This window comes from Spathaspora passalidarum (assembly GCF_000223485.1).
Source record: "Spathaspora passalidarum NRRL Y-27907 unplaced genomic scaffold SPAPAscaffold_1, whole genome shotgun sequence".
Taxonomy (NCBI): domain Eukaryota; kingdom Fungi; phylum Ascomycota; class Pichiomycetes; order Serinales; family Debaryomycetaceae; genus Spathaspora; species Spathaspora passalidarum.
This window is the reverse complement of record NW_006767425.1, coordinates 2,568,510-2,583,195: the sequence shown is the minus strand read 5'-3', so window position 1 is coordinate 2,583,195 and position 14,686 is coordinate 2,568,510. Positions and strand designations below refer to the sequence as shown.

Sequence of the window (14,686 nt, the reverse complement as noted above, 5' to 3'; positions counted from 1 at the left end):
GTTTATCAGTCACAAGACATATATCATAAAGACAACTGTTTGTTGGGGGGTTTTATAGTGAACAATGAAGTTTTTTGAGTCTGACCATTACTTTGATTACCCATGGGATCAAGTCACTGCTGCAAATTGGCAGAAATATCCTAATGAAATGTCTACCCATGTGATCTCAGTTGATATTCTTCTGAGAGAATTAAATCCCGCCACAAATGTTCTTCGATCAGAAAGATTAATTGGATGTAAGCAATCCATTCCAAAATGGCTTTCATTTTTGGTTGGTGGGGCTACTGTTAGTTATGTTCGTGAAGTTAGCGAAGTTGATTTGAATAATAAGACATTGGTTATGAAATCTTCAAACTTGACCATGAATAATTTGTTATTAGTTAATGAAACTGTGGTTTATAGACCAGATCCAGAATTACCCCAGTCAAGAACCTTATTTGAACAAAGTGCAGAAATCACCGCCTTTGCTTCCATTGGAAGAATCTGTGATAAGATTGAAGATTGGAGTGTTGAAAGATTTGGCCAGAATGCCAAAGTTGGTAAGATGGCATTTGAGGGTGTTTTAAAGACTTTGAATGAAAAATGGGAACAATCTGGAGTTTTCGAGAATACTAATAATGTATTGACTGAAGTTTCCAAGTTGCCATTCTTACAAGGTTCAAAGCTTTAGGAGTACTTTTTTAATTTAATTTAGAGAAATTTTGGCATGGTTTGGAACTTTTTACTACGTTCATTCTATTTATTTTTTATTTGCATTGGGTGGGAATGGTTTACTTCTATTAGATTTATTGAGTGTGTTTTGTTTTTGTTTTGCTTGTTTCTTTGTTTTTGTTTTACTACGGTTGTTCCTTTTTGCAGCCTCATTTGCATGTTCAGTTCCCCCTAGACAAAAAGTACCTTACTGTACATAGTGTGTATATATCGTCAATTATTTATTTATTTGGATACAGTATTCGTTAATGCAGTTCTTGTTGTTATGCGTCGTAAGCGACTGAGCCGCAGTATTTTTTGTGCGCAATATGCACTCATCTCATCCCATTTTTTTTCGAGGGTTTACATATTTTGATCTGCAACATTTTAAGTAACATATAGCGAACACCAACTGACTGACTTACCCACAATACATTCCAATTCCAAGTAGTGCTTTCCTTATTCTATTCCTGTACATACACACATACATACAAACACACATACATACATACACACACACACGCACGCACATACACACCATGGCTGATGCGCTCACATATGAATTTCCTGATTTCTTGAACGATGGATCCTCGTTGATGCAAGATACTATAGAAGGACTATCACTAGATGAAGAGATTAAACGAGCAATTATGTCTTTAGATAACGAACCATCGCCACTTGAATCATCAGCAGCATCATCTCAATTTGATTCTCCAGTCACGCTAGATACAGAAATTAGCTACCCTGAAGAAGAAGTAGTGCAGGACAAACATGTGAATATGAATACCATTGCTAGTATTAAGCAGGCTATGGTTGATACTTCTAAGTTGTTGGGGTTATATACAACATTAAAGGTTACATATTTGAAATTATGTAAGGAATTTAACTATTTATTGACTAAATTTAATGAAAATGAACGGATCAAGATTGAGTTGATTCATGAAAATAACGAGTTGAAAAAGTTATTGTACGATTTAATAAAAGAAAGGGAGATTGAAAAGAGAGAACAGAAGCAGCAAAATAGAGGGTGAATATGGGTCATCTTTGGCATATTAGCATAGCATATCTAGCATAGGTTGGACAGGTGAACTAGTTCTTACTGATTCTAACTGTTTGACATCAATCAATTTTAACGAATTTATAGATTACATACTTATAAATAATGGGATTTAGAATGATGTATCTTGTAGTTAATGGGATTTTCTGTGGTGCATTGCAAACTATTCTATAAGTCTTTTTGAATAGTTGAGTACTCAGTATTGTTTTATAGGCAAATTTGCGACTTTGGCTTGGGTTTTAATACAAGATTATATGCTAGTTAGTCCCCATACCAGTTAATTTGTTTGAAAAATCTTTTACCTTTCTATCATCATTACAAATTATTTTGATGAAATTTTGCAATATTGCTGCAAAAATTATCGATAGATTTACACTAAGCAAAATTATTCCAAACACAGTAAACTTTATATGAAAAATCTTTCTTTATAGTTCTTTTTAGTGTTATCTCAATGTTTAAATATACTCTCTAGTAAACCATGTCAGATTTTGAAAGCGATTTGCCAAAGTTGCATCCGATTTCTGATACATTGATATATCCCAATAAAGTCAAGACAAAAAAAAAAAAAGGGTAAACAAAAAAACCATCAACTTCTACATTGGCTCAAATCCTCTCTCCTCTACCACACACACCCAACACCACTGGCAGCACAGTTATTCTTACAATGGTATCAATACCACATACACCTACCGAAGAAGAACAACAAGATCAACTAATTGTCCTTGATGAATTAAACAAGATCTTATTTGCAGTACAGCAAGCTAACGTCAACATTCAAAAAACTATTGACATAATGACTCAAGCTAATGCTGCCAACACAACACCTAATTCTAATCAATCTAATGTTATCAAGAGCAATATCACTTTATTAAAAGGGATTCTTGATACATTACTGTAAGTTTATCTGAGATTAACTATGTGGTATCGCCAACGCGTCCGCGAGACTTAAAAAAAAAAGAAAAATATAGTGAACAAAATACACACTGTTATTCTTAGATACCAGCTAAAATGAACCATCAGGACTCTCAGATATTAGAAAAGTACCTGAAAGCTCAACTAGACAAGTTGAGAAACTCAGATGAAGAAGTTGAATCCGAAGATGAGGATGAATTGCTTGCTCAGTTAGAGAATGACGATTCAATAATCACCAAATATCGTGAATCAAGAATCCAGCAATTATCCACACAAATCAAATCAATAGACCACACTATCAAAACCACCAATCCCGATGATGTAGGAAATATTGTTGAAGTAGAATCTGAAAAGATACTCATGGATTTCATATTACAATATCCGTATTCAATTATTCACTTTTATCAACCAAATTTCACTAAGTGTCAAATTATGAATGATAGATTACAATTATTAGCTGAAAACTATATTAATCTAAAAATTTTCAAAATCAAGGCAGAAAGAGCCCCATTTTTAGTGGATAAATTACACATACAAGTACTACCATTTGTAATAATCTATAAACAAGGGAAGGAATTAGATAGATTGGTTGGGTTTGAAAAATTAGGTAACGATCCCATGAGTTTTAGTTATGATTCTTTGGAACTTTATTTGTACCGATTGAGAGTTATTGAAAGACACACAATCAATCGGGCCATAAGGGGGAGAAAGATCCAACAGGAAAGTGATGAGTCTGACTTGGACATATAACGGTGGAAAAATATCCACAATGCATTGTTAATCGATAAATATCATATAACGGTACGCCATATCCCATGCTCAATCCATAGTAGTTTAGATCTTAGTGTATATAACGGAATTAATAAATTAAGTCGCCCTACAAAGCACCAATTTCCAAAACTTTCTCCATTTCGACTTTCGTTTACCCTTTTCGCATTCACATAGATTACCTGAAATAAGCTCGCTTAATTCATCATCGGAATCTCTACCTGAATTAATTCGTTTATTCTCCTGTTGTTGTTGTTCGGTACTGTATAATTGCCGCTGTTGTAACACACTATCTCCTAACATCAGCTGGTAATTGGTGCGTATTGATGATACGTGGATGGATTGTAATAGATATGAAATGAATTCGGAATTTAATTTCTAGAGTTCAACCACTCTCATAATTGAAAAAGGAACAGTTCTAGTGCTGGTTATAAATAATCGTAGACTTGAGAAAACCTCATGATGTTTTTTTGAAACTGCTTGGTTTTTTTTCTGTGTCATTTATTTGCAGTCAATAGGGGCAAACAATGCTATCCCGAGGTTCCGTTGAATTGCTGTCTAATATTCTTTATTTTATAGTATATTTCTCTCGTAATATCCTTTAAAGTAGTTGAAAAGCAGCTAATAACTTACTTTTAATTCTGCTTGAAGGTTTGTCTTTCAAATGGCAAAAGATCTAAATCTTTCGGACTTCGGAATTAAACTCTACATATTGCTTTACGAGCTTGATGACCTAGTCTAAACTCGGGTTTTGCGGAATTATGGTGCGACATTGCGAGACATTCTTTGCCCGGTTTTTGCCGACATTGCTCGTCGCGACATAAAAAATGTCGTGCAAAACTATAACAAGGGCACTAACCCTGAATAATTTTATGCACGTGATAGCATTTTCGTTTTTTTTTTTCTTTTTTTTTTTTTTTTTTTGTTTTCATCCTTGTGTTTCCACCGCCACCGCTCACTGTCTGGCTGCGCAGAATTTTTTTTTCAATACTCTTCCACCATCTTGGTTTCGGTTTTTATATTCTTTTTCTCTACACCTTTGGTAAGAAAGAAGCATCGTTTGCAGACAAGCCAAAATGCAAATTTTCGTTAAGACCTTAACTGGTAAGACTATCACTTTGGAAGTCGAATCCTCCGACACCATTGACAATGTCAAGTCCAAGATCCAAGACAAGGAAGGTATTCCACCTGATCAACAAAGATTGATTTTTGCTGGTAAGCAATTAGAAGACGGTAGAACCTTATCTGACTACAACATCCAAAAGGAATCCACCTTACACTTGGTCTTAAGATTAAGAGGTGGTGGTAAGAAGAGAAAAAAGAAGGTCTACACCACCCCAAAGAAGATCAAGCACAAGCACAGAAAGCACAAGTTGGCTGTCTTAACCTACTACAAGGTTGACAACGAAGGTAAGGTCGAAAGATTAAGAAGAGAATGTCCTGCTCCAACCTGTGGTGCTGGTATCTTCATGGCTGACATGAAGACCAGACAATACTGTGGTAAGTGTCACTTAACCTTAAAGGCTAACTAAGTGTGATGTTATGTATTTAGTATAAATATTTAATCATATATCCGTTGTCTTGGAAATTATCTTGTAGTATTGTATTGTCTTTGTATATTTATTGTATGGGCTTTGGCTGTCTCAGAAATTCTCACCCCAGAGTGCGTGCGTGTGTTGTCTCAAATTCTCTGTTTACAATTTACAACCACATTAGCGAGACAACCGGTTCACCAACACCTTACCTTTGCTAGAAACACATTCTTCACATGAACTTCTCCATCTATGAGCTTGATGAAGATATAAAGAAGCTTCTTAATGTCGATAACTTCCTTAATGGACTCTCCGTCAATGACTTTATTGAGGAGATTAGTAAAGATCACCTTTTGAAAGACACCGAAGTCAATGAATTCGAATACTTAGACCCCAAGCCATATATCAGAACATTCGAAGGGATATTACGAGAATTGAAACAATTGAAAACTCACGCCAATCAACAGAAGCTGGAAAGTGAACGATTGGTTGACGAATACGAATTGCAACACAGTGAGAATGTGCTTGAATTGAATGATCAAATTACTAAAGCCACTGAGAAATTCGACGTTTTGGACACGCAAATCCTGGATGTCTCTACAAAGATCAACCCATTGGGTAAGGTTTTAAACAAAATTACCAGTTCCAGAGACCGATCCGTAGAAACAATTTTCCTTATCCGAGCATACCATGGATTTTATACCCGAGGCAGTTACGAACAATTGGAATTGTTGCGTACGAGCAAAAAGATTGAAGAACGTGTGAAATGTGCCAAAACAGTGGCTAACTTGATTACATTGGCCAAGAAGATTGCTAATGAACATCAACCAACTACAGTTAAATGTATCGAGACCATTGAACAATATGGACAAACAATGGAAGATAATTTACTTCAGACTTTTGAGCTTGCATCAGAAGATGGTGACTTTGATACTATGAAAGATATTGCTCTGGTGCTATTTGAATATAACAATGGTATAAATGTAATTCAAACATTTGTTAGCAAGAATGAAATTGCCGAACAAGAACAACAAGATAATTCCGGTTTAGTCAAGGATGAAGCTACTTGGACGAGACTATCTGATCCAAATTGTGGAGATCATGAGATCAAGGATGAAGCTATTGAGTCTACGTTGGATCATTTACGGTTTGAAATTAAATCTCGAGCATGGATCATTCGTCAAGTGTTTGATGATCCTATTCCCGTGCTTAAAATATTCATACAAAGAGTTTATGCTCAAATAATAAGAAATACTGTAACTAATTTACTTCAGTATTCTTTGTCGGTAAGTACATTAGCTCATGTAAGAGTGCTTCATTCTTTGTCGATGTTAGTTGGAGATTTCACTAAAGATGTTAAGGAATTCCTTGTAACGAACGAATTTGAACGAGATAATGAGCTCAGTCATGTTCTTGACCAATCGTTGATTGATTTGTTTATAGAATATACTGCTGATGAAGTATATTTCGCCCGAGAAAAGAAGAATCTTGAAGAAACAATTTATGAAATTGTCCACAAGTTTAATACTTTCCATGATACGGTGATATCTAGTGGAGCTCTTGCTACAAAGTTGGAGAACTTGGATAATTTGGAGTTTGTCGATAAACCACAAGCTGGTGAAAACCCCGATAAGTTTAATTTCCGATTCCTGGAACGTAAGCGAATGCAACAATTCAAATCCTATGTCAAGACTAAATTAGCATCGAGTCGACAATCAACCGACCTTGAAACTAGAACTTCATCTCGGGATTTAGAAGAGTATGCTAAATTGAATGTGGGTAAGATGGAAATTGTATTGAAATCTGCCATTGAATCCATAGCTAGATTGTTGGAATTAACTCCAACTAAAGCACCTCAATATTCACTTGAAATTCTTGAGATTCTTGTTATCGATTTTGGGAAATTGTACATTGGATCTGGATTAGAAGTGGTGTATGATGAAATGCACCAAGAAGTTGCCAAAATCCAACTGATTCAACCTTTTGATCTCAAGTATTTAAAGGCTTTCAATGTTATTAGTGAAAATTTGTTTTTATTATCATCATGTATCAAAAAAATTATATTACCTTGTGCTACCAATTCCCCTAATATCAAGAACAGAATGAGTAATTTGCTCAATAGCTATGTCTCCCAATGTGAACAGTCATTAAATATCATCCTTAATGAAACGTTGGAAATGTTGAGTAGCAGAATTCTGATTTTGTTGACTAAACAAAAACGTCGTGATTTCTATTGTGACGAAATAGAAGAAGATACCGAAGCTTGTGAATTAATCAGTGATTTCTTGATTGATTTACAAACAGCCCTTAAAACTACCATGAATAGTGGAAATCTTGAAAAAATATTTATCAAGATTGGGATGGATTTATTACATCAATTATTGGAACATTATAAAAAGTTCCCTGTGAACTCAATTGGTGGGATCGTGCTTACTAAGGATGTATTAAGATATCAAAGTATAATTGATGAATGGGGTATTCCTGAATTATCGGAGGAATTCCAAATTTTGAAAGAAGTGGGTAATTTGTTTACAGTGCTGTCAGAGTTAGTTAATTCGTTAATTATGGAAGGACAATTAGCCAAGATGAAACCATATACAGTTAGACAATATATTTCAAAGCGGGCTGATTTCAATCCTGGATATGCAGAAAGACTATTGAAATTAACAAATATTTAAATGGTTAAAAAGTATGTCTTTAAAATAACAGAACCGATGATGAGATTGAGCAAAGTATGCTTGAAAATTTCCTGACGACCACCCCGTGACTTCAAACGATATACGAAGTAACTATTCGACAATAATAGAAACAAAATATAACTGTAAATACCTGCGTATGGTGCAGGCATGTAGCACATTTCTGTCTTGTAAGTTATACCTGTACTTCCTTCTGGGTTGCTTAATGATAATAATTGAATAGCAGGATGTTTGATTCCACTGGTCATGGCAGCAGACTTTACGGCAATCTCTCGAGTTTGCTTAACAATTCCTTCCAGAATTTCATATTCTTGAATTATATCACAATAGTCATGGTCATCACCAGCAAAGATAATCTCGGGTTGGAATGTTTTCAACATGTTTTGGGAAAACTCCCATGCAATAACTGTTTGATACTCGTCTCCATACATGATCGGAAACAACTTCTTAGATTCTCGGTGAGGACCACATAATTGAATCTCCTTGAAACGATACAATGGAACATGCGTCAAGAGGATTCTTGGAAGGTCATGGGATATCTCTTGGTTGATTGTGTCAATGAATTGTTTAGCATCTTTGGAAATCTCAGGATCCGCGTGTGAATATGAAATCGAGTCGAACATGATAACGGTGTGATTACCCAAGGTAATGTAGTCGTTCAGTTTGCCATGATATTTAGCAAACCTGTCCACCACATCACGCTTGATAGTTTGGAATCCGATATCGTGATTTCCTGGAATAGACCTGATATCACGACGGTCAGTTCTAGCAGGAAATACTCTGTTGAATCTATGGAATTCTGGGATCCACTTTGCGTCATCCCAGTACCTACCACCATCAAACAAATCCCCAAGGAAGATAGTGGTATCAGGATCCAACACTTGTTGCATCACTTGGAAATTTCTGTGAAGGTAGTTGTCAGATATTTGCTTTACTATAAAATTTAGAACTTTGAATTGCTTAGGGTACGAGTAATCGTCAATTATTTGGGGATCTGCTATAAGGGCAATCCGATGAGGATGCCTATCCATGGGCCAGTCTTCCCAGTTACTCCATAAGCATTTTTCAAGTGTGGAATAGGGAACGATTCGTTCATAGTAATGTATCAACAGGATCCATATGAGGGAAAACAGGAGTATAAGATGCCATTGGATTGAATATTTGTATTTTAAGCCATTGGCTTTTTCATTCGCATTTACATTTGCAACCTTACTAGGAGAACTCTCTTCGCCTACATGTCTTTTTCTTACTTCCATAATTACTGGGATATAACAAACGTTTATAAGCAACAGATATCCTTTGTGTGGGGGGGGGTAGGGGGAGAAGGGGATATTTCAATTGCAATACGGGACAAATTAAGCGCGACTGGACTTTGTTTATTTTTTTGGCCAACTGGAAATACGACAATTTGATGACCTGCCAAAATATTACGACCTATTCAGTTACAAGCACCAAATGACTACTCTTCTGAATGGTCATTCTGGGGGGCAAAAGAAGAAAGAAGAGCCGACCCGAAAACTTCGATCGAAAGACAAATCCAAGAACCAAAATAACCAAAAGACTTTATTCAATTTCGATAATGCTAATGAACTCTTGTATCGAAATCAACAAATTTCAATAACTAAATCCGAACTTGATCCTAGTACACCTTACTATGCCGAGGTTAGTGATCTACCACAGCTTCCTCCAAATGGTGCCATTAGCACGGTAAATCCTGTTTTACCTAGAAGGTCAAAGCATATCGAAGACCCTCTTTCTGATTCACTATATGAACTCTACCATAGAAAAATGACCAAAGAGGAGAAAGTTATGAACAACGAAGAAAGGCTAAGAATCTTGTCCGAAGTTGATAATCTACAATCTCAGTTGAATTTGTTGAACCAATACGATTGGGTCCGTCATTTACCGACAATTGCTGTAATCAATGATATGAACGATTATGAGGAATTAGAACTAAAGAAACAGCTAAGTATCGAGGAAATTGAACGTTTATTACGAAAGCACGAAAATTGGCGAAGAAGGTTGGAAAGATTAAACAATGATATACGAGAATCGGCCCAGGAACAGCAATTCCAAGAGGAGATATCCGATGATCCAGACTATCAACTTTCATTGCCCCAATTAAGAACAAAGCGCGCAAAGGAAAGACGAAGCAGGTATGGCCCTGTTATAAAACTACGCCTTACTGACGATACCTACTTGATTATCGACCCATTGAATACTCCCAAAATCATAAAGGGAAATGCATTAAATATAAATAACGGTATAAAACCAAAACCAAAAACTGAACCTGAACCAGAACCAGAACCAACATCACAACCTAATTCACCTCAAAAGGCTCCACAAACTCCAATGAAAATGAACGGAATTGTCAAACTAAAACTCAAACCTCGAGGAACTCCTGATAACCAACAAACCTCACATACCAACACTATAGAAAATACCCCACAACCAACGCCTAGAAGAAGAAGAAGCAGGAATAAAATCCGACTAGAAGATATAACTGATATCAATACAATCAAGCTTGATCCTGGAGACACCAACTTTGTATTTGGTACCTGCTATGAAGATATTCGTGCTCATTTGGAGGGTTTCCAATTGCCATTGAGAATAAAAAGACTCTGTAACAATACCAATAATGATTAAATTGTATTTTGTACTTATTAAATTAATTGCTTAAGTTCTTCTTTACACTTTGTGATTATCTCTGGATTTTCTCCCTCAACATTCTCCACAATCCAACTTAAATCAATTTTAACATCACGTAATACTTTCGGAGTTTGCTTGAGATCAATTTCGGATGCATGCGAGTCATAATCGTCTATGTGACTATCAAGAATGTGATACTTGTAAGTTAAATGATTGTATAATTTCATCATGGCCATTATAGATAACCACTCTTGATTCCTAGAACTTGAATTTTCAACATTCTCTTCCTCCAGGGTATCTGCTGTGAAGCCAACAAGGTACAGACGCAAATGCAGAGTTATTATGAATAGTTCTTCCATTGATTTGAACTCGAGATTGGCAATATTATTCGCATAGAATACCAGATATACTAGCTTCTTTCTTGGATCTTTTTCTTTTGTGGAAATAATACTCATTCCCTTACCAAGTGCTTTCATGAATTTCTTTGATGAAGAAACAGATCCCAGAACTATACGGTATAATAAATTAAAAAAATCTCCCTGGACCAAGATTTCCGATTCTTGCTTCGAACTTAATGCTAGGGAAACACCTTCTCGATAACTAGATTCAATTATTGATTCATGCTTCTCATAAATATCCTGATGCATCTCTATCCCCGTTTTCCTGATATACTCATTATTAGAGGATTCCAACGCCATGATAGTAGCAATACACATTTTAGGGTTGGCATAACCAAGTTCAAGCGCCCGTTTGACAAATTGTATAGGTAAATATGATACTTGACTTTCAGACGATAAACAAAGTTTCAATACTTTATTCAAATACCTTTGAACCATACCAGCACAAACTCCATCGACAGCGTTTACACTTGAAATGCCATGAAATACCCGAACATCAAGTTTGTTATCTGCAGAAGATTTCTCCTCATACCCGGCTTTCTTTTGTGCATCAGCATCCTTTTCATTCAAGAAATCTATCAACCCACGTAATATAGCCATGACGATTTTTGTATCATTAGAGTCCATTTCACGATCAAAAATCTTGATCACCTCTTCTGATCCGAAAAGTTTGGTGTAACTGGTACAAACAGTTATCAATGTCAGGATGGCAATAATTCGATTTTTAATTTCGGTCAGATCATCACAGAATTGCATAATGTACTTCAATATCAAACTGACCACTGATTCGTTATTCTTTAATCCGATCCCGGAGTTCTTAAACAGATCATAAAATTCTTGGAAATTACAATATTTACCAAAGAAACCTAGCAACTGAAGTAACTTACCTAACCCCTTTTCATGTCGTCTTTGCTTGTTCTCAATGTATGGATATAAGAATTTCAAAGTAGCAATAACCAGGTTGATCATTCTTGGTTTGGTGGAATTCATGTCACAAAGTTTCCATAAACTAGGAATAGCTTCATCTAATTCTTGAAACGTTAACTTAGAAAGCCTTTTGAAAAGAAAATTTTGAACCGGAACTAAGAAACTAGGCTGTAAAGAATTAATATGAACCAAAGAATATCTCAAGACTCGTAAGGTGTAACCATATGATGGGTCTATGGTCTGTGCTTCATCGGTGATAAGTGGTTGTAGTGCAATTAATTGATCTTGTCCAAAAATATTTGGCTGGGACTTCACACAACTAGCTAACAATAATAAAGCACCACTTTTGAATAGCACTTTTTCATTCATCAGTTCATCATTAACAAATTCCAAGATCAATTCAATAAGCTTCTTTTTTGCATCTTGTACCCCCTTCTCTGGACTGTTCAACACATGTCGTTCCAAAAGTACCTCCAAATTGGACAAGACCTTCGTACCCAGGTTACAAATATCAACAAGCACTGAAATTGTCATGACTCTTTCCTCTGGGGTACAAGAATGAGAAACTAGAGGGAGGAATAACAATTCAATCAAAGCTGAAATTGAAATATTCCTCACAGAATCTTCTTCGTCGTCCATTCTCTTGAGAAGTTTGCATGCTACTTCAACTTTATTGTACCTTCTTGTCAACTTTGGATACAAATCTTTGGCAAACTTTGTAGCTCTTTTTCTAACCAGGATACCAGTATCACCCAAGGCATTACAGAGTGGTGCACAAAAGTTATCTGCTTCGTTGGGATGTGCTTGGACATATTTTCCAATGAAATCAAATACAGCATCACGTACCAAGGGCGAAGCGTCAAGTAGTCTTGCTGATAAAGCTTCTTGGATTTTCTTGGATCTGAAAAGGTTGGGTTTCACTTCCGAAATATTCACCAATATCTTTACTGCTTTGGTTCTAATTTTAACTTTAGGGCTATTCAAGAACTGACCAAGGGAATCAAGGAAATTCATACAAATTAAATTCAACCCTGAACCCAAAATAAAAGAAGTATATACTGGGTGAACCTTGTTTATATCATTCATGTCAGACAGTTGGAATTTGAATTCCAATGCTTGCTGAAACAGTGCTTGTATTTCTTCGTTTACCGTTGATTTCAACCATCTTGATCTTAAACTTTGAAGAGAATTTTGGCGATCAAATCGAATACAATTGAAGTCTTTTAGCATCTCCTTAATATCATCATTGGATTCTGATTTGCCCAATTTTTCAAGTGATACAACTCTTTCACATATTAAACCCAATATTTCCAAGAAATATACTTCAATCTGGAGTACAGTTTCTGAATTTTTTAATACTGACAAGAATTGTTTGGCTAGGGAAGTTAGCATAAATTCAACTGCAGACCATTCAGGGTAAGGCAAAAGCACAAGCAAATCTTCAACTATGAAATCAAATATAGTTCTCAAAGTAGGGCTAAATTTGTCAGCAGTTATGGTGGTTAAATGAACAGCAATCTGATCACAAATACTAATAGTATCTTCAAAACCGGAATCCTTTACCTTTATATCTTCTGACTCAATAGATTGAATGAACTTTACTAAGATCACCGTAAAGTATTGCACACTGAATCCTCGTTCGATTTTAAACTGTCTGAAATTAGCCTTATTGGTAGATAGTTTTGGAAAATTAAGAATCAATTCATTCAAAAGATATGGTCGTTGATCCTTACAAGACCTAAATATATCAACAAACACCAAGCCAGCAGATATTTTAATTGAATCCATTGGAAGAAGAGAAAGCATTGACTTCTTGTCATGTTGATATTTTTCTTCAAATAAAACTTGAGTAAGTAAAATCTCAATTCTAGTTAATGCTTGATCTTCTAATTGTGATTTTGAATTGTAATTCCCGATATGCCTAAGCAAATTGGATACTTCTCTAAATAATCTCCCAATATTGTACTTCAATGGTTCCATTTGAGCAGATTCTTGCATAGAAAACTGAGAGATTGGAAGTAGAAGATCTTGGAAAACTAGAGTGACAAACTCAATGGCCAGGTCTAAGTATCCATCCCAAAACAAACTTTTATCTTCAATTGAACTATTGAGAATTTCGAGTAGAACTTCGGTAGCAATGGCAGATTGGGAGAAGATCACCAATGAATTGGCAATATCGTCAAAAGAGTTTATATTTATATCATTCTTGATCTTTTCTATATTCTCACTAAGCAACTTATGGCATATTCTTTGTAAGTTGGCAACTTCTTGAGTGTCCACGTCTTTTGTACTTTCCAAGATCTTGGTTAGTGAGTCCGAAACTTCCTCAAGTTTCTCTATTGGTACATTTACTTTTCCCTCTTGAGATTCGTTGATTGGAAATTCCAAAACAAATGTCTTTACTGTGGTTTCAGCTATTTGGTGTAATTCCAATTCACTAAACTTTATGACTTTTCGATTTCTTTCTTCAGAACCATCTTGCTCTGGATCACGCTTTCGTTTCGCTTTTTTACTAGTACCTTGTTTTCGTAAGTTATTAAATTTGGTAACATACTTTTGATTATGATCATCCATCACCTTCTTATTTGTAGAATCGTACTTTTTCCTGACCGATAACTTTGACCACTCTGGAGGTGCTGAAACTGAAGGATCTTGGTAAAAGCTTTCATTTATCGGTTGTGCATTAAACATAAAAGCTTCAAGTCCTTTTAGTTCTACTGTAGGACCAACATTTTCTGATGGTTGTTGAATGGTTGTAAATCTCTCAAACCTTATACTCTGAAGCTCTTCGTCGTCAAAGTTCATCACCTCTTCTATTATCATATCCGCTGCTTCTTTGTCTAAATGATCGATATGCTCTGCTATTTCTGTATTGAACTGTTCGGGTCCTAAACAAGTTTCATCTGATAGCGGCGCTAAGTATGGAACATTCGTTAATGCTGCCAAATTCTGTCTAGGTACCAAATGGAGTAGCGGAGTGACCGCAAGAGCCTCTTTCAAGTCTCTAGGTGCATCTCGTATTGACTCTTCATTCACTAAAGTCTCTATATTGGGAGT

The 14,686-nt window shown here is 35.6% G+C and overlaps 7 protein-coding genes across 7 annotated transcripts; 5 read left to right on the top strand and 2 right to left on the bottom strand. All coding sequences in view use genetic code 12, as the record gives it.

Moving 5' to 3' along the window:
- Nucleotides 1-4: 4 nt before the first annotated feature.
- SPAPADRAFT_59015 (uncharacterized protein) lies at nucleotides 5-982 on the top strand (the record flags this gene model as incomplete). The annotated part of the gene is made up of 1 exon (XM_007373153.1): nucleotides 5-982. The coding sequence occupies one exon, from the start codon at nucleotides 65-67 to the stop codon at nucleotides 668-670; it is 606 nt and encodes a 201-aa protein (XP_007373215.1).
- Nucleotides 983-1,090: 108 nt separating this feature from the next.
- On the top strand, nucleotides 1,091-1,863 carry SPAPADRAFT_59014 (uncharacterized protein; the record flags this gene model as incomplete). Its single annotated transcript, XM_007373152.1, has 1 exon — nucleotides 1,091-1,863. One exon carries the CDS (start codon nucleotides 1,230-1,232, stop codon nucleotides 1,719-1,721), a length of 492 nt encoding a protein of 163 aa, XP_007373214.1.
- A 471-nt stretch (nucleotides 1,864-2,334) lies between these two features.
- On the top strand, nucleotides 2,335-3,917 carry SPAPADRAFT_59013 (uncharacterized protein; the record flags this gene model as incomplete). Its single annotated transcript, XM_007373151.1, has 1 exon — nucleotides 2,335-3,917. One exon carries the CDS (start codon nucleotides 2,756-2,758, stop codon nucleotides 3,407-3,409), a length of 654 nt encoding a protein of 217 aa, XP_007373213.1.
- A 586-nt stretch (nucleotides 3,918-4,503) lies between these two features.
- SEC10 (exocyst subunit) lies at nucleotides 4,504-7,637 on the top strand (the record flags this gene model as incomplete). Its single annotated transcript, XM_007373150.1, has 3 exons — nucleotides 4,504-4,927; nucleotides 5,027-5,094; nucleotides 5,181-7,637. 3 exons carry the CDS (start codon nucleotides 4,504-4,506, stop codon nucleotides 7,635-7,637), a joined length of 2,949 nt encoding a protein of 982 aa, XP_007373212.1.
- Nucleotides 6,849-8,968, bottom strand: SPAPADRAFT_59006 (putative lipid phosphatase; the record flags this gene model as incomplete). Its single annotated transcript, XM_007373149.1, has 1 exon — nucleotides 6,849-8,968. One exon carries the CDS (start codon nucleotides 8,909-8,911, stop codon nucleotides 7,634-7,636), a length of 1,278 nt encoding a protein of 425 aa, XP_007373211.1.
- A 77-nt stretch (nucleotides 8,969-9,045) lies between these two features.
- On the bottom strand, nucleotides 9,046-14,534 carry SPAPADRAFT_147455 (cohesin-loading factor complex subunit; the record flags this gene model as incomplete). Its single annotated transcript, XM_007373147.1, has 1 exon — nucleotides 9,046-14,534. The coding sequence occupies one exon, from the start codon at nucleotides 14,450-14,452 to the stop codon at nucleotides 10,319-10,321; it is 4,134 nt and encodes a 1,377-aa protein (XP_007373209.1).
- On the top strand, nucleotides 9,082-11,086 carry SPAPADRAFT_59005 (uncharacterized protein; the record flags this gene model as incomplete). The annotated part of the gene is made up of 1 exon (XM_007373148.1): nucleotides 9,082-11,086. A coding segment is annotated over one exon (854 nt), but the record flags the coding sequence as incomplete, so codon positions are not given.
- Nucleotides 14,535-14,686: the final 152 nt, after the last annotated feature.